Source organism: Panicum virgatum, chromosome 2K (assembly GCF_016808335.1).
Source record: "Panicum virgatum strain AP13 chromosome 2K, P.virgatum_v5, whole genome shotgun sequence".
Lineage (NCBI taxonomy): Eukaryota > Viridiplantae > Streptophyta > Magnoliopsida > Poales > Poaceae > Panicum > Panicum virgatum.
Window position 1 is genome coordinate 4,287,690 of NC_053137.1, and position 18,508 is coordinate 4,306,197.

The window sequence follows — 18,508 nt, forward strand, 5'->3', positions numbered from 1 at the left end:
GGCGTCACGTGACCTCATACTACATCACACATACATGCTTTTGCCGGACCAGCAAGTTACACTAGGCTTCAATAAACTCCAATATGCATGAGTCAACCTATATGTAGAACTGGTTTAACCGACTAGTTAAACCCTACAGGATGAGTAGATAAGTAGTTAGTTTTGTGATACCCCATATAAAATGCTCCATCTAGTAACCAAAACGACTAGTAATTCAGAACCGAGGGAGCGGCCGCAGAGAAGTCAAGAACTAGTTTGGCCACTGGCCATTGATCGAGTCGGTGGATGTGGATCGATCCAGGGAAGGCGCATGCAGCACGTACGTGGGAGGTGGCGGAGCCCCCCGCCGGCGGCGGCTCACCGCCACTGGTGCTGCCAGGTTCCGTAAGGGTGGCAGGCGGAGAGCCCGGCGGCGACTCATCCCGGAGCTCCGGATCCATGGCGGTGACCGGGTGGCAGGCAGGATCTCGAGGACGACGTCCGGTTTCGTGTTGGTCCCTTTGTTTTCTTTAACTCATATTTCCTTTAATTTTCTTTCTTGGCGAGGGGGCGAATAACAGAGGTGGGCGGCTGTGCCACAACACCTTGACATGTGGGCCGAACCGGCCGGCTTCACGGGCCTCTTGTTAGGTGGCGGCCCATACTCCAAGCCTTATTATCCGGAGCCCAAGCACGGACGCCCCGGCCGGTTGGTTGACTGACTCGAGCCGAGCGAGCGCGTGGAGCAGACCAGCAAAGCCCCGGCACCGGCACGGGATAGCGGAGGAGAGGAGGACCTCGCGGGCACGCCATGTCAGGTGGGTTCCTCGCTTCGCCCCTCTCCCTTCCAACCCTAGATCCCCCGATTCGCGCCCGATTCCTCGACTCGACTGCTCGATCCGGCGCGGAATCGGCCGCTCCTCGAGCGCCCGACCGAATCGTGCCGCTGGTTGCTCGATTCGGTGCCGGATTTCTGCCCCCCGAGCTGCCGGGACCCCCTCTTGACTTGCATACCGCGTGGAGAGGAGGGATTTGGGGGCAGTCGTGGGGGTTTTTTTTCCCTTGGGCTGATGAGGCTGGGTCCTGCTGGGCGAGGAGATTAGGTGCTGAGGTTGTGTGCCGCTGCCAAGCATATGTTCATCCTGAGAGGCGAGAGCTGCTGGGTAGCCGCGTTGGATTTAGCCTCCAGGCGCAGGCGGTCGCGTTGTTTGGGTCCCTGCGGAATAGGTTTTGCTCGTCGGAATTTTGGGCGGCTCCGAGCTTGTGGTCTTCCACGGCTCATGATCTGGGCATCTGGCCTTTGGGTTTCTAGTTCACTAGTCAACCATACCACTGTGTTTGTTCCACAAAGTAATAATAATGATAGTGGTGATGATGATACTATGCTTTGCGGCGATTGAATGAGGCTCCCAGCGGAGCATGCTCACCATCTCTTCTGGGAGCCCTGTGCTCTTGTGTCATGCGCGGCGGTTGGGAACGTTTTAGCTGCTATGCGCGCTTTAACTTTTCTACTAAAATTAACTGACGGTAATCTTGCTTTCCACTCTGTTACTGGTGAGCGCCATCGCGACGCTCTTTAGTTGTTAGCCGTATCATGCACGGAAGTTGGGAACATCTGAGCCGCTGTGCTCACTTTACTTTGCTGCTAAATCAACGGCTGTTGTTTCTGTAGCACCGCCGCCGATGCTCTTAAGTTATTCATCTGAATTCTGCCTGACATGACCCTTGGATTTTCTTAGCGGTTGAGATGAGTTCTGATGTTAACATGTAAAATGCACTCTACAGGTTTGCCACCAAAGCCGTGGGAGCGTTCTGGAGGTGAGGGCACGTCTGGTCCAGCGCCTTTCAAGCCTCCATCTGGCGGCAGCACCAGCGATGTCGTTGAAGCCTCTGGCACTGCTAAACCTGGAGAAAACGTCACTGCAGCGGAGAGGAATGTCTCTGCCAACAATGTTAATAGCACCGTCTCGAGGCCGATGCCACAACGGCCTTGGCAGCAAACAGGATACGGAAACACCTATGGAGGTAATCCACGTTTTCAAAGTCAGTTGTTTGGTAGTCCTCTTAGGAACACAATTTCGGTCCTGTGACCCTGGCATTTCCTTTTTGTGCTGCGCAGGATATGGTGGATCCAACATGTATAGTTCATATGGTGGATTAGGCAACACTTACGGTAGTGGTGGGCTCTATGGAAATAGCATGTACTCGAGTTACGGAGGTTATGGTGGAGGCATGTACGGCGGTGGGATGTATGGTGGAGGCATGTACGGCGGAATGGGAGGCTATGGTGGTTACGGCATGGGGGGAATGGGTGGCATGGGTGGTATGGGCATGGGTCCTTATGGTAATCAGGATCCAAATTCAATGGGCCCTCCTGCATCACCGCCAGGTTTCTGGGTGTCCTTCCTACGAGTGGTAAGATACTTTTTCCTGATGCATGCCATTAATTGTTATTCTGAATTCTTAAAATTGATCCAGTGCATGTTAAAGTTTGCAGCCATTAACAATGTAAATTAATCTGAGGTGTTGATTATAAACAATTGCAGTGCTTCCAGGGTCCCAAAGTGTCCAAAGAGTCACATTCAGCCCACTAATTATTTCCAGTCCCCTTTGTGAATCCAAAACACTCCCTTCCATGTACCCTGACATCCAGACTGTTTCTGGCTGGGCTGAACCTACTTCTGTAATTGTAGTTGCATATGGGTCCCTAAGTTATTTACACCACTACTTGTCATCTCTGTTCGCCCATGTAGTTCATTGTTGTAATATGTGTGCCTTGCGAAACATTATATTTGGCCATATTCAGTAGTATTTTTAGGGGTAATTTTTCCATCTCTGCAATATGAAATTGTAGTTAAGTTACATATCTTTCTTAGAAAGTGTTTGTTGAAGAACCACCACTTTTTTTTTTTTGAGAGAGAGAGAGAGCTTGAAGAACCATCACTTTTTTCATGCTCTAAATCACACTTAATCTGTTAAGACAGCTTTTAACTGGTTTCAATGACTGCAGATGCATGGTGTCGTCAATTTCTTTGGGCGAATCTCATTCCTTGTTGAACAGAACACTCAAGCATCCTATTTTTTCATGACAGCCATGTTGCAGGTCTGTTGTCTTACAAATTTTCTCGTCACATTTGTTTCAAATAAGTTGCCTATCTTTATACTGAAATTGCCTCAATCATCATGGTATCAGCTCTTTGATCGGTCTGGTATGCTATATGGCGAGCTTGCACGTTTTGTGCTGCGTCTGCTAGGAGTCAAAAGAAAGCCAAAGAAGGGCAGCCTTCAAGGACCGGAGGCCCCGGCGTTCGAGGGACCTAGCCAGCAGTTTATGGAGGCACCGAAAGCAGGAAACAACTGGGACAATGTCTGGGGAAACTAAGATGCCTGTGATTCATCATATAGAAACACATACAGTTTAAGGAGCAAAGCACAGGACTTGCCTGTCTTTTGGATTAGAAAGTGGAGTTCCAGTTCAGATGTCTGTTTGCGGGAATTAGGTGAAGTTGTGGAGAAATTTCTGTGTCTCTTCTGCCTTTCACAACTTCACCTTGTTGTCGTGGCCCATCACACCGGGGCAGGATTTCGCCGCAGCCGTAAGCCTGATGAAGATCAGTTGGCAGTGCGCTGATATATAGCTGTTGTGGTATGTATGTGGGCATTGGTTGTATATCTCTCTGGGTATAGTTTCCGTGAAAAGAGTACAGCAATGTATGTGTACGACGTTCTACCATCTTTCTAATTTGGCTTTGAATATGGATGTGCCGAGGGATCCTTGTGTTGTGATGGCGCCTTTTGCCAGTATCCTCGGTCGCTGAACTATGACAGTAACATGAAAAATTATGCTCGGTCACTGAACTGTGACTGTAGCATGAAAAGTGCATTTCTTCCCCGTGAATTTGGTCGATATTTGCTTAGGGCGTTGCCTCCAAACAATTCTTTGCTAAATCGTGTCCATTGCCCGCACAAAACTAGCATCAGAGGAAAAGGTGGTTGTGATTTGCAACGGTCTTGTCAAAAAAACGAAGAATTACTCGGAAAAAAGATTGTTTTTATATTATAATAACTGTCATGTGACTAAGCCCAGCAGGAGATGCATGCATCTGCCGAAGCATTTCAGACTCATCTTGGCCGTGTCTTGCCTATAGTGTACAAAAAAAACATATCCAGTGGAAACCACAGTCTTCGTGAAAATCCGTGTAAACCACGATAAAAATGTCATCTAAATTCACAAAAAAAAATCACACATGTAGATATAATGATACACAACCTTGTAAAATATTCTGTCCAAACTCGACTTCATTTGTGAGATATAAAAATAATAAATTTAAAAGATTGTGTATCATCATATCATCTACATGTGGGATTTTTTTCATGAATTTATATGACTTTTTTTGTCGTGGATTGCACGGGTTTTCACGAAAGTTTAGTTTCCACCAGATATGTTCCAAAAAAAAATAATGCACCTAAAAGCTGACAGACTGCCACGTAGGACACGTAGGAGTAGAAGCAGGCACGCCTCTGATAAACCCTGGAGCAAAAACTCTTGCGGTTGTCCTATCTTCAATTAGACGCAAAAGCATTCTGAGAACAGAGCGAAATCCTGAAAACCGGGAGCAATTTTTTGTCAGCGAGAAGAGATAAACCTGCCGAGAAATTTAGTTTCAGATTAAGGCCTCTGTTTTCCTGGGGACGGAAGGCCAGCGGCGGTGCTCAAGCGGATGAGGAAGCAGTGTCGGAGAGCCAGTGAGCCACCCTCTCTCTCTGCAATTACACGGAAATTATTCTGATTGTTATGTCAGTACAAGCAGAAGCTCCAAGAGTGAGTACATCTTCTCTTATATTACTCTCTTCCTCACCACATCCTCCATTTCTTGCTCCCACTGGTGTCTGGTCTCGCCACAGCCTGCTGCAAGGTAAGAGAGCAGCTCCATCACCGTCCTCCATTGATGAATCGCTTCTCTGAATTCTGAATTCTCGGCTCAGTTCCCGCTCGGTTCCGTGTCGCGCAGCGGAAGAAGGGTTGGGGCTCGCGAGATCTCTGCGGAGATGGGGGAGATCACCAATGTCATGGAGTACCAGGCCATCGCCAAGCAGAAGCTCCCCAAGATGGCGTACGACTACTACGCGTCGGGCGCCGAGGACGAGTGGACGCTGCAGGAGAACAGGGAGGCCTTCTCCAGGATCCTGTAAGAGCTCCATCTCCTTCACTGTCTTTGTGTTGTTTCAGCTTGTGAATTGCGATCCTGTGCTTTGGTACATCTAGGCCAGTTCTAGGGGAAAAAGAAATATGAAGAGGAAAGGCCACAAGTTCTGATCATCGATCAGGCTCCACTAATAATTAAATTTCTGCAAAGAAAAATCTGACATATCTATTTTGGGGGTAAAATTATACATGAGAAGGCTCCTTCTCATATTGTTATCTTTGTACGAAACACCAAATTGTGTTTCAGGGATTTACAACCTCACTGTTTCACTCATCAACTACATCCAGTTCATCCTAAAGCAACAAAAGCTAAGGAAAATGACAGCCTCAAGCTAAATGTCCTTTTTCAGTCAATTCTCATGCTATCTGTTGTTTGGAATTTTACGTTATTGATTTGGAATAGGTTGTTTAACAAGTGCTCACTTATACGCTGTTTCAAACATGGATTGTTCCAAATTCCCATGGGAATTGTACTGTCTGTCGTGCTTCCGGCATTCAAATATTTCGCTGCAGAGCTGCACCATTACGAATCTGTTATAAACTGTCTTTTCGGCCAGATTCCGCCCACGCATACTGATCGATGTGTCCAAGATTGATATGACCACAACTGTGTTGGGATTCAAGATCTCGATGCCCATCATGATCGCTCCTACTGCCATGCAGAAGATGGCTCACCCAGATGGTATGTCACAGTAATACTTCAGTTAGTTTTGGTTGATTCAACTATATGCTCCACAGTCCACACAACAGCAAATTAAAACATGTTTTGTAAATGATAAGCTTAACTTTCTAAACAGCATGTAAATGATTGCTTGACCGTACTACTTCATTTTGTTTTGGTTGATCCTGCTAAATGCTCCACACAACAGCATAGCACGTTTAGTACCAGAAAAGCTTCACTTTTCAATCAACCTGTACATGAATGCCTCTCATCCTGCATTTTTTGAGCTAAAATTGGCATCCTGCTTTCAGGTGAGTACGCGACTGCACGCGCCGCATCCGCAGCAAACACTATAATGGTCTGTGAGATGTTCCCGTGGCTTACAATAGAACTTTCACTATAAACTGAACAAACAAAGTCATTAACTTATGAATTATGATACTGATGAAACGTGCCGTCGTGGCCTGTCCTTTTTCAGACACTGTCATCCTGGGCTACATCAAGCGTCGAGGAAGTTGCATCAACTGGACCAGGGATCCGCTTCTTCCAGCTATATGTGAGTACACTGACACTGCACCGATACTAGCATAAGGATCTTCCTTCACCAGAGTGACCACTGAACTTGCGAATGGCCATGAATCTTTGTAGGTCTACAAGGACAGGAAGGTGGTGGAGCAGCTTGTGAGGAGAGCTGAAAGGGCTGGGTTCAAGGCCATCGCGCTCACCGTCGACACTCCTCGCCTTGGCCGCAGGGAAGCTGACATCAAGAACAGGTGAGATGGATCTACAAAGTATTCACATTGAAACAGCTGCTGCACAGGGCTGATGTGCTGAAACATCAGAAAGATATACGCTGATGGAGGAACAAAGTGAAAATATTCATTTGTCAGAGTTCTTTTCAGACAAGTAGGCTGATTGTGGCTGCTGTTACTGCAGATTTGTTCTGCCGCCCAATCTGACGCTCAAGAACTTCGAGGGCCTGGACCTCGGCAAGATGGACCAGGTGAACTGAGCTCATGTTTCAGTCTACACCTTGCAAACAGTTTCAGTATGACCAGTCTCTCATGGAATTTTTGTGTTCTGACTTCTGAGCAGGCTGCTGATTCAGGGCTGGCTTCCTATGTGGCCGGCCAAATCGACCGCACCCTGAGCTGGAAGGACGTCAAGTGGCTGCAGACCATCACCACGCTGCCGATCCTCGTCAAGGGAGTGATCACCGCAGAAGACAGTAGGCGCTCTCTCATCAGTCATCTCTGCACATTGCAGACAGAAATTGGTCGAAGCTAACTGAGATTGGCATTTGCAGCGAGGCTGGCGGTGGAGAACGGCGCGGCGGGGATCATCGTGTCCAACCACGGCGCGCGGCAGCTGGACTACGTCCCGGCGACCATCAGCGCGCTGGAGGAGGTCATCAAGGCGGCGCGCGGGCAGCTCCCCGTGTTCCTCGACGGCGGCGTCCGCCGCGGCACCGACGTCTTCAAGGCGCTCGCCCTGGGCGCCGCCGGCGTCTTCGTAAGTACCCCGATCCGATCCACATATAGATTAGTCTCTTCTCCATTGTTCGGAGTTCCGCCGCTGATCGGCGGACGCCGCCGTCGCTGCAGGTCGGGAGGCCGGTGGTGTTCGCGCTGGCGGCGGCGGGCGAGGCCGGGGTGTCCAACGTGATGAAGATGCTGCGGGACGAGTTCGAGCTCACCATGGCGCTCAGCGGCTGCACCTGCCTCGCCGACATCACCCGCAACCACATCGTCACCGAGTCCGACAGGCTCCGCGTCATGCCGTCGCGCTTGTGAACAGCCCGCACCTGCTGCATACTGCGCCGCCCTCGCGAGGTTCGCCGTCGTTCGTCCTCACCGCCGGCGCCGGCCGCAACCGGGATCATGAATGCTCGCTCGCTCGATGATACACTATAATTTTGGACTGCATATATGTTTGTGTTTCAAGAAGTGATAGATCTCTGTACCGTAAAATCTTTACAGATTACATGCATGCATGGTCACTGTATTTGATCACAAAATATATTCGTTCTGTTCCATATCATCATGTATTAATATTCATGTACTGTGAAACTCTGATTGATGCATGCCGCCTCTCGTGTCAAAAGAAAAATATAATAAAAAAAGAGAGCCATTTATCTAGCTAGCTAGCAGACTACGGCAAGGGGCAAGCCCAGTTACTGGTCAGTCAGTGTCTCATCGCCTGAGCATGCCAGCCGGCGGCGTACGGCGGCGCGACGGCGGCGGCCGTCCTCGCCTTGCGCTTCTGCAGGAACCGCTGCAGCGAGCGCTTCATGGACAGCTCCGAGGCCGCCTGGTCGATCACCGGCGCGGCGGCTACGGCGGCGAAGCCCTGCCGGGAGGAAGAACCCGCGGCCGGCGACGCCGCCACCGCCGCCGGTCTCACGTGGGCGTCGCGCTCGCGCGCGCACCGCGCCACGGCGCCGCCGCCGCTGTCCTGCAGCTGGCGGTCGCGTTGGTGGCGGCACTGCTGCCGGTGGGGGCCTGCCGCCGCCATGATCATCTCCTCGTTCGCCATCGAGATGATCGCCCTCGCCTGCGCCAAATTAATAAACAGTAAAACGTATCAGTAATTAGCAGTGGTAACCGGTAACAACACGCGTTTAACTGCGCATTAGAGATCTGAGATCACTTTATGCATGTAACAAACCGGAGTTGATCGAGACGTGCGTGCTGCTGCAGAAACTGAACGTGCTTATACGCGTAGCTAGCTGAAGACTCGATCGTCAGAGTAAAAAAAAACGCTGCTTTTAATTTTTTTTCCCGTGTTGGTTCTGTGCGAGTTCGTCGGCAGTGGCGTTGGTTGCGTGTGTGTGGAGATGGAGACGACGACGACGAGAAGGACGACAAATTTGGGAGGCCAAGTCTAAGACGGCGAGGCATTTACAGGAGGTGTGCTGTTCATCACACAGCTCGCTCAGCGTGCTGAATTGACGTGCGTGTAGGTCAACTGCGCATCAATACCAGCTGACGATGCTTCTTCTCTGTCCCCCCGATCTGGTGCAGCACGTGCGGAATTGTCTGGATCGTGAGAAATTTCAACCTTATGGAAGATTCGGGCCTAGCCATGACCGAGACCTAGCTCGGAGTCAAATCAACCTGTACTATTTCGTTTTAATCGAACTCACACGTGTCCTTCAAACACTGGTTTTGCGAGATTTTTAAGCCGATCACCTTTGAACATGCATGTAGATTTTTTTTATGTATGTCTTGATTATTTGAAGTGTTGGAAAGCAATCTATCTATTATCTTATTATTTGACCAACAAATGAAGCCTCCATGTTCATTCTCAAGGTCTAGAAATTTTCATGTTAATCAGAGAAAAATAGAAAAATAAAATTACCCACCACTACCATTACGATAAAAATTAACCTAAAATACCACCATGTCTAATTAAAAATCACCCACCAATGCCATATGAAAAATTAAATATAAAATATCATTTAGTTATGTATCAGTTACAAATATATACTATTAATAAAAACTAAAGCTAACAATAATCAATCAAAATAAAATGAAAATAAGAATAATTATCTGCATAATATTATTAAAACTCAACAAATCAAATTGTTATTATAGGTAGATCATAGTTGAATTGTTTTAATCAATAATAAGACATAATTTACGATAATGACAGGATGACGTATGGTAAAAAAAATAGTATAACCTTTCAGTAAAGATACAACGACATGCAAATTTTTAAATTTTCAATTCTAACCGCGTAAATGCGCGGGCTATACGCCTAGTTTCTTTGTACGAGGACCACAACTACTGAGTGAAAATCGGCTTGTACTTAACGAAACCAAAATAGGACTTCGAAATACTAACCTACTTATGTACTATAGTATATAGCAAAAGAAATGGATGTAATAAACTCTAATAATTTCCTGTCAGCACTGTACATCATGCCTGTACTATATCTATATATATGACCATGTGTGCCAATCTCATTCCAGCTGGTTGTTGCCTTGCTCAATATATACCAAACCAAAGTGTACGGCCTTTTATTTGCAGGAACTAGCACATGGTCTTTGAATTGAACGCCTCCTAGGCTCCTACTGTCCTACATTTTAGTGGTTGAACCCCCCCCCCCCCCCCCCCCCAATCCTGGTTCTACAGGTGACCGGTCGTTGGGGAACTCACAGTCAATTCGACTGCTCAGGGACACCGAGCCAATTCACGTGTGCGGGGTCCACAACCTCATTATCTTCTCCATCTCCATTTCTTTTTTTTTCTCCGTCTCCTTCCCTCCCCTTCCTCTTTCATCTCCTTCCTCCTCTCGTTCCTCTTTCCTCAGATGCGCTATGGCAGGCAGCGGAGGCGGCGTGTTCCCTGCAGCGGCGGCTGCGGAGAGCTCCCCTAGAGGAGCAGCGGCCACCCTCCTCTGAGCGAGCTCCACGACGGCGGCAGCGCGCTCGCTGTGGGGAGCGACGGCGACCCCCTAAGGTAGGTGGAGCGGCGCTTTGTTTTTTCTTTTTTTATGTAAAACTTTTTTATTTTTGCGGCAAAAAATTTTTACAAAACATTTTGCAAAATCTTTTTCGTATTTTTTTGCTACAAAAGTTTCACTGAACATTTTTTTACAAAACTTTTTTCATATTGGATGCAAAAATTTTTTCTTCGAAATTTTTCAATTTTATTAAAATTTTCTCTTTCAAATTTTTTCTTATCAAAGTTTTTTCGGCTCACCAAACATTTTTTTTGAAAAGTTTCTTCAAAAATTTTTTGCTCAGAAATGATAAATATTTCCTGAAAAGAGAATGAATTGGGTGGGTGCACACATACCAAAAAAAGGGAAATACTGTAGTTGTCGAAAATTGACCACGGATGGAAACTCACGGACGACTGTAAATTAGAATCCCCCGTTGAAATCTCGCCTCTCCTTACACTCCGCACATCGCCGGTGAGGTGCGCCGGGGCGAAGGGATGAATAACATGGGAGAAAAGGGTAGAGCGAGGCTCTCTAATTGCAAGTGGTGAATGGGATATCAACTTGTGTTGTTTCAACTTGCAAGCATGTGCAAGTTTTTTTAGATGGATTAAAAAAACATATGTTGGCCTTTAATTACATCTCCTAAGATAAGATGCATTTGGAACGTATAGGTAGCTCCTAATAGATAGGAACAATAATCATGCCACGCGTGGTGCATGTGTGTATCAACTATCAAGTAGGATGAACTGATGATCGAAACACACACACGCATGGAACAAATCATGTCATCACGGTGAGTTAATTACCTGGACCTCGGTGACGTCGACGGCGCACACCCGGCCGTCGTAGAAGATGGTCATGCTCCTCCTCCTCGCCGCCGCCGCCGCCTGACGTTCCTCCTCCGCCGCCGCCACCACCACCGGCGGAGCGCCGCTACTGTCCCCCGTCCTCAGGCGCAGGCTGAGCTCGACGCCGCTGCTCCCGTCGCTCTCCTCAGCGCCATCTTCTCCTCCCCCGCCGCTAGCACGACGCCACCGCGCCGTCATCACTCCGCCGGCGGCGACATCATGATCCCTCCTCCCCTCCATTACTACCCGGCTAGCTAACCCTCGCTCTCGACTCGAGCCGCCCCGCCGCCGCTTCTCCTCAATTCGACCGTCTTCTTCTTCCTCCTCTGGCGGCCGTGGCGGCCTGGTGGTCCGTGTATATGTACCCCCCTCCCCGTCGACCTCTCGCCTCCAGCAAAAATGTGTGCGCGCGGCGGCGTGGTCGATTCGATCAGGCTGGTCTCGCCGCGCGCGCACGTGGACAATGCGCGCGGCGCGAGTCGTGGGAGGGGTGCGCGGTGGTGGAGAAACAAGTGAGAAGCTAGCGGCGGAGGCGGAGGCTACTCGATCTGGCTGGCCGACTACGACTGCTAGTGCGGTGCGGTGCGGCGCCTTTTGGTCCGTTCCCTCCTCGCCAGCTAGCTTTATTTGCCCGTTTCAACGTGCTTCCAACTGCTGGATTCGCTTGCAGCCTATACTAGCTCCATTGGTCTAAACCACACACACCAATCAAAATCAAAGACTTGACCCCTACCTCCTAATGATCAAACTAAAACGTGCCTCTCTCTCTCTCTCTCTCTCTCTCTCGATTTTTTCTTCGTTGTCGGCATGCATAAGCATGTGTTTTTGCCACCCTTTTCCAGTAGAGATGACTGGACTGTGGCGTGCTGCTGCCTTCTTGAAAGTGAGCTATCTTATTCATTTGACATTTAAACCTGCAATATTTATAATCTTGAAAGTGAGCTAGATCTAGTTTAGCAGCTCTCAAGATCGAGAGACAGTTAGGCTTCAAAAAAAAAAGATTGAGAGACAGTTACGAAAAGAAATTAACCAGATCGGTTAAAAAAAAGAAATTAACCAGCTAGGAAATCCTGACAATACGATTCGAAATATTTTTTTCGTGTGCTCTTTTGCGAACGACCATAATTAGGTTGTTGTTTCTCTTCATGCGTGATTTCTTCTCAAGTAGTGATGGAGGGTTTTCTAGTCTACTAGCATGAATTCCTCCATGGTCGATCATAACAAATAATAATGTAACCTAGAGAATCCCTAACCAACAATTCTAAAGGAAAATAAAATGATGGCCACTTATAACAAATATCTCCCTCGAGAAATACCTCGATTCGAAAAAAGAACTTTTATTTGGCAATTTAAGAAAAGCCTAAAGAAGGGCAATAACAATTGGCCGTTTACAAAAATCACTAGAGAAACTTTTTTTTTTTTTGCTCTGTGCCTGCATTACTAGAAAACTGGGCATTGGTCGGTGGGCACTAGTGCCGGCCATAGTTAAAAGTTAAAACCAGTACTAAATGGCCTCCAGGGGCTTTAGTACCGGGTTATACCACCACCCAGTACTAAATGTCATCATTTAGTACCGGTTGGTGTTATGGATCAGTACGAAATGGCGTCGTACTAGTACTGATTGATAACATCGCCCGGTAATAAATTGTGGACTTAGTACCAGGTGATGTTACTAACCGATACTAAATGGTCCTCTATGGATTACTCCAAAATGCAAGCATCTCTCACCAAGTCATAAGTGATATGTAGGTCAGATGGTAAAGAAGGCTCACACGAGATTGGATTTAGTACTAAATGGCTTGCAATGAGCTTACTGAGCCTCCCTCTGTATCTGCAGCAGTGCTGCCTTCCCTTTCTTTTTCTTTTTTGAAACAAAGTATATTACTCACATACATGTGCACTCACCTTTGTTAGAGCATCTCCAAGAGTTTGCCATATTTTACTTGGCATATCTTGTGTTTTGCCAACTTTTAAAAAGATATGCCAAGTAAAAAAAGAACTTATCTCCAACAGTTTGGTATAATTCACTTGCCAAATCCAGATCTAACTTACATCAGGAACCCTGAGAGAGAAACAAAATTATATTTATGCCCTTCCACCTCTTGAAAACTTAAATCAGGAACCTTTCTCTGTTATTTATTTCTTTTTTCACCCTCCCACCTGACTAGAAACCACGATGACAACCGCGGGCCGCGCACGTATATTTACGCGCTGGAGGCTGGTTTTTCCCAAGTTGCCAAAAAATTGCCAAGTCTTTTGCCAAACTGTTGGAGGAGTATTTTTAACGTTTTTGCCAAAAATCAAAGATGGCAACTCGATTTGTCAAACTCTTGGAGATGCTCTTACCTTGTATTCGCTCAGACACGTACGCATCCTATATTTCCCGTTAAAATGGTATCGGTCAAAGTGGACATATTTTCCTGTACCCTGCATCTTAGACGGAGAGGCGCGGTTGAAATGATATTCTATCATGCGTGCATGAAATAAATAAATAAATAAAGTTGAGGGCACGTGGCATGGTTTGGAAAAGGAACTTGAAATCTTGCACCGATAGATCGTGCATGTGCACCAAACAAATTATAATTATATATATAGTGGAGCACACAGACTCATCATGACATCATGTATGTAGTGGGGCCGTAAACTACGAAATGGAAACAAGAGTGTAACAATGTTGCTCTACGTGCACACGTACGGATGCAGATGTCACGTGCCGTACGTGTACCCGTGCATCATCACCCGTTACGATAACAGGAGGATGGCTCGTTTTTCAAAGGACTACACAAATCAGCACCGGTCACCGGCCATACCCAATCGAATAGACTGAGTCGGTACCAGACACCTGTCAGTACGTGTCCCCTGGAGCCTCCTGAGATGGATTTTTCTCAAATTTTGTCGGTACGAGAAGAAGCATGTGTGTGCTTATTTCAGCTTGGGCAAAATCACCTAATCGTTCCAATGCAAGTTCCTATACCAATTTTATTCCAAGTTCCAATTTTTATGCTCTTTTGCAGTCGTCTTAAGCTTTGAACGGCTTCAGTTTTGTAGGGCTACGGTTTGCAATTTTCTATATTTTTCTAACCTTCTTTCTTCTAATAAAAAAGTACGGCAATTGTCTTAAGATTTTTGCTTGCTCATTCGTACTACTTTAGGTAATTAGTATATTATTAGCACTTGTCAAAAAGCGGCAATTGTTTCCTTGACATGATCTCTTTATAGTCCTTTCAACCGCCAACTTGCCCAGGGTGAATCAAGGAAAGAGAGAGGAGCCAACTTGTCCAGCGTGAATCAAGGAAAGAGAGAAAAAACAAAAAGGGTAGGCATGTGTCTTTCCGGATTAGATCACGATGAAACAGCACAAAAGAAGGTTAATTCAGTCAGACTTCGCAACCCGTGTGGAAACCTAAGCATTGTATCTACAGGAACTATAAATTCTCTTAATCAAGAAAATGGATTTGTGGGCGTGGGTTGGCGGGGCTAATCTAGCCTCTGACCTTACATTAGTAGCTTCACAAAGGCCATGAGAAAAGAAGAGAATGACCGGCTAACATAACAAACACACACAGAGATTGATAGTTTGGAAAACTTGCAAACATTTTGAAACGGTCCCACTTTTTTGGATCGTCCGTGCTCTAGTGCTTTAATATACCCACGCCCTTGTTAGAGTCGCGGGCGTGGGTCGGCACGAACTGGGGCTAATCTTGCATCTGACTTGTTGTAAAATGTATTGACACATTCTGATGGGCCACTTCAGGGCCGGATGAAATGAAAATTCAAGTGGGGGATTCTCTCCCCTCCCGGTGACCTAAAAAAAAAGTTTTACAAAGGACGGCGAATATATTGAAATGGTCCTACTTTTTGTTTGGTTGTTTGTGCTACATTGCTTTAATAGACCCACGTGCTAGCTTGTATATATATGCTTCAAATATTATTTGAATGCTCTAGAAACGAACTTTAATTGACATTTGCTAGAAGCTTAATCTTGCAGTTTCCTACCAATAATCTATAATTATCGCTATAGATTGCGTTATTAATTTCTCACTCATAAAACCATGCAATATGATGACTGGAATAATTGAGATCTTTTTGGGTTTTGTTGCCTTAGGACGAGACATGTGCGGTTCATGAATGCAAATCCTCATTTCAACGTGGGGAATTATATATCATTGAATAAATCCCAAGTCATAACAAAAAAAATTAGAGAGTAAAATCCTAAGAAATTTTTTGAAGTACGTTCGTACGAATACTGCAGATCTCAATTTTTTATTTGTTTTCTGTACTACTTTATTATTTAGTACGTGTCAGAAAGCTGCAATCGTTTTCTTTACAGAATATAAAATTTCCTTAATTCATTCTACAGCGAGGTGGCGTCGTCCATGCATAGCGAATCCAGAGAGAAGAATGAAGGTAAGCACACATGTATCTTTTGTGAATTCGCACGTTGGCCAATGTCTAGTAGTTGGGTCAAGAAACAGCTCAGAAAGATAATCGTAATACATGTACTTGAACGAAAAGATATTCACCGGTGAGAGTTCAAGGCTGTGATTTTTTCTCTATAGCTAAAAAAATTACTTGAAAGAAAATCATTTTCGAAGTACGTCTCCAGTCCCTGTTGTAGTTAAGCAGTACAAGGGTGCCATCAACAGTATTTCATTTTGAAGTACCTACAAATTCGTTTTGAATTTCCTTAATCTAAAAAACAGACTCGTTTTGAAAAATACTTTTTTCCCAATCTATTTTTTAGACTACTCGCAAAAAAAAATCTAACTTCTAGCGGGGGGGGGGGGGGGGGGGTAGTCTACACACTTCCCATGCAACTTGACGGAAAGAAACTGATGCAAACATGCCGTATCTCATGGATATATGCATGGAATAAAGAAACAATCTAACAATTTGTATTTGTAAACGTGTGTAGGAGTTATGCCCTTGGTGTGCAGGAGGCCACCCCCTTATCTTCTTATATATATCTATAAAAAGTTGAAACAATTGAAATTCTTTCTTATCAAAATTAGGTCCACCGCACCCCTCACAGAGACCCCACCTGTCATGCCAAAAAGTTTGACGAAAGGGAGGGGAAGATTGATTTCGTCAATATTTTTCATCAAAATCCTAATACTTTTTACACTAGCAATTTTATATACCCAGCTGCTGAAGCCACATTCTCCTAGCTTCTCCAGCTTCACCACTGTGCTACACTGTGCTAGTTCATTTCTCCACCTTGGCTCCCGTGTTGGCTTCACGCTACAAGGATCAATAGTACCGCACAGTACTGCTGCAGTGATGCGTCCGCAGCAGATGAAGCTGAAGCCGTAGAAGCGGTGCCAAACAGGCTCTAAATACGTGCTTGTGGCACATACATCTCTACTAATAATTGAAAAAAGAATACAACTTTTCTAAAGGCTGCAAGAAAACAAGGGAAGATTGGGGCTGGAATGGAATAAAGGAACGGAGAAAACGAGCGGGCATTTTGAGAATTTACAGTTTTACTCCCTTCCTAGTTTCTTTTTTAATGTTTTGACAAGGCGCTTTGCGACATTTTCCACGAGAACCCAACAACTTTATAAGGCTTTCCTAAAAAAAAGGTACACCACTTTTTCCCCAAAAGGCCGGAAGAGTTGTGTGCATCATAATCATAACAATTTAAACCAACCTATATATGTTGAAAAAAGGCACATCATTTCCCCCCCCCCCTCTGTTTATAGCGCATTAAGGTACTTCTAATTCTGCAAACTGTAAGAATGTTAAACAAATGATTCTCGGATCCCATTTCTCATTTCTGGAAGGAGAGCTAGCACTGCATCTGCATGACGTGACTTCGACGGAAAGGAAATCGAGTCGTATCCCATGGGGATGGGCATGGCTGCACTGCACGCCACTACTCATGTCGCCGCTCCTCCATCCCAGCACGTGCAAAACGAGGCACAGACATGGGGGCACGTGTTAGTTACCCTACTCGCCAACTTGTGGGGCCCGTGTCGGAGCACGCCGCACGCAAGCACGCAGGTTCATTAACGTGCTAATTCCGTGGTTTTGCTGAGATTAAATCCGAAGTTCCGAACGCGCAAAAAAAATCCATGTGAATCCTTCTGAACAAGAAAATCAGTGGGCAAAGTCTCACAACTCTCACGTTCAGAAGATTCAGAACGAAACCTCGGAGGATGAACGTTACAGCCAGCCCGGGCAGCCAGCATCATCGTCGTATCCCCATGGATGAGCACATGTCGGAAGCTAGGCAGCACATGTGAACGAAACGTACTAATGTAATTGGAATATAGGTCCTATTTGAATTCATGAGTTAGAGTTAGAATGGGTTAGATGGGAGTCATCTAACCCAAAAATTTCTAAACAGGGTGGGTTAGATGCATGGGTTAGATTGGGTTGTTAGATGCATCTAACCCACCCAAAAAACTATCCAATCCAAGGAGTGCTTATTTGGGTTAGATTGGAGTGGGCCCCATTTTTTCCCTTCTTTCTCTCCCCTCTTCGGATCATTCTGCGGCAGCCTCACCCGTCCGTGCGCGCCGCCAGCGCTCCCCCTTGACGCCCCTCCCCGCGCCCCCTCCCTTCTCGCCGTCTGCCCCTCACGGGCGGTGGTGCTTGCCGTCGCCGAGCCGCCGGCAGAGGCCTGCAGCAACGCCTGCCTCCGAGCCCAATCCCGATCTAGGGGCGCGGCGTCGCCCCTCCGCGCCCCCCTCTCCGCTCCTCCGAGCGCCGGCGGTCCTCGGGCGCCGCCCGCCGCGCGCCATGGCGAGGAGGGGGGTAGCGCGAGAAGGGGCGCCGCCTCGGGGACCGGCGGTGGCCCGCACGCGGCGCACCGCAGTGAGCCCGGGTCGGCAGGGTCTGCCTCCGGCGCCGGCAACGAGGCCCCACGTCGCGCCAGCTCCAGGCGTCCGCCCCCCGCGTTGGCCGTCCGCCCGTCCAAGTGTTGCTCCTCCGAGCGCCGGCGGGCTGTCCAAGCGGCACTCTTCCGAGCGCCGGCCTACAAGCGTCGCGGCCTCCAAGTCCGCCACTACAAAAACTTGCCACAACAGATCCGGTTGCAAAGAAAGTTTAAAGGAGGCAAATAATTGAAAATGTACCTTTAATCTAACTCTAACTCTTTCATCCAAACACCACTTGGGTTAGAGTTAGTTTAAAGTTAGTCTAGAGCTAGAAACTAACTCTAACTTCTAACCAAGTTAGAGTATCCAAACAGGGGCATAGTTATACAATGGAAAAGGAATGAGGTGATGCAATCTTCAAAAAAGAAAATATAGACAGAGAGAAAGGAGATGCAGAGCTTCTCCAAGTACAGAAGTTTGACCAATAATTCAAGATAGCAGTCATGAGTGTCTTGCCTGGCCGGCTGCTAAGAATCCGGCACTT

The 18,508-nt window shown here is 46.8% G+C and overlaps 3 protein-coding genes across 5 annotated transcripts; 2 read left to right on the forward strand and 1 right to left on the reverse strand.

The window, feature by feature from the left end:
• The first annotated feature begins 666 nt into the window (after positions 1–666).
• Positions 667–3,862, forward strand: LOC120661991 (peroxisomal membrane protein 13-like). Of its 2 annotated transcripts, XM_039941042.1 has the most exons (5): positions 667–797; positions 1,765–2,004; positions 2,099–2,394; positions 2,990–3,082; positions 3,173–3,747. In XM_039941042.1, the coding sequence occupies exons 1-5, from the start codon at positions 791–793 to the stop codon at positions 3,359–3,361; spliced, it is 825 nt and encodes a 274-aa protein (XP_039796976.1). In that variant the 5' UTR covers positions 667–790; the 3' UTR covers positions 3,362–3,747. The 2 variants fall into 2 exon arrangements, with proteins under 2 accessions (XP_039796976.1, XP_039796969.1); XM_039941035.1 differs by lacking the exon at positions 667–797 and having other exon boundaries at positions 1,737–2,004; positions 3,173–3,862.
• Positions 3,863–4,482: 620 nt separating this feature from the next.
• Positions 4,483–7,929, forward strand: LOC120661978 (peroxisomal (S)-2-hydroxy-acid oxidase GLO5). 2 transcript variants are annotated; one of them, XM_039941015.1, is made up of 10 exons: positions 4,483–4,895; positions 4,992–5,168; positions 5,743–5,867; positions 6,158–6,204; positions 6,325–6,402; positions 6,495–6,619; positions 6,783–6,849; positions 6,942–7,074; positions 7,153–7,358; positions 7,451–7,929. In XM_039941015.1, the coding sequence occupies exons 2-10, from the start codon at positions 5,029–5,031 to the stop codon at positions 7,637–7,639; spliced, it is 1,110 nt and encodes a 369-aa protein (XP_039796949.1). In that variant the 5' UTR covers positions 4,483–4,895; positions 4,992–5,028; the 3' UTR covers positions 7,640–7,929. The 2 variants fall into 2 exon arrangements, with proteins under 2 accessions (XP_039796949.1, XP_039796957.1); XM_039941023.1 differs by having other exon boundaries at positions 4,966–5,168; positions 7,451–7,927.
• Positions 7,752–11,757, reverse strand: LOC120662004 (protein TIFY 5-like). Its single transcript, XM_039941054.1, has 2 exons — positions 11,102–11,757; positions 7,752–8,399 (listed from the first exon to the last, which is right to left on the reverse strand). Exons 1-2 carry the CDS (start codon positions 11,381–11,383, stop codon positions 8,031–8,033), a joined length of 651 nt encoding a protein of 216 aa, XP_039796988.1. The 5' UTR covers positions 11,384–11,757; the 3' UTR covers positions 7,752–8,030.
• Between the last annotated feature and the right edge of the window lie 6,751 nt (positions 11,758–18,508).

Bases quoted from the DNA above. Each gene is read 5' to 3' on its own strand.
- LOC120661991 (XM_039941035.1), top strand. From the start codon at position 1,737: ATGTTAACATGTAAAATGCACTCTACAGGTTTGCCACCAAAGCCGTGG. The intron at 2,005-2,098 runs GTAATCCACGTT...TGTGCTGCGCAG, and splicing joins ATACGGAAACACCTATGGAG to GATATGGTGGATCCAACATG. The intron at 3,083-3,172 runs GTCTGTTGTCTT...TCATGGTATCAG, and splicing joins TCATGACAGCCATGTTGCAG to CTCTTTGATCGGTCTGGTAT.
- LOC120661978 (XM_039941015.1), top strand. From the start codon at position 5,029: ATGGGGGAGATCACCAATGTCATGGAGTACCAGGCCATCGCCAAGCAG. The intron at 5,169-5,742 runs GTAAGAGCTCCA...CTTTTCGGCCAG, and splicing joins GAGGCCTTCTCCAGGATCCT to ATTCCGCCCACGCATACTGA. The intron at 7,359-7,450 runs GTAAGTACCCCG...CCGTCGCTGCAG, and splicing joins TGGGCGCCGCCGGCGTCTTC to GTCGGGAGGCCGGTGGTGTT.
- LOC120662004 (XM_039941054.1), bottom strand. From the start codon at position 11,383: ATGGAGGGGAGGAGGGATCATGATGTCGCCGCCGGCGGAGTGATGACG. The intron at 8,400-11,101 runs GTAATTAACTCA...AATTTGGCGCAG, and splicing joins TCGACGTCACCGAGGTCCAG to GCGAGGGCGATCATCTCGAT.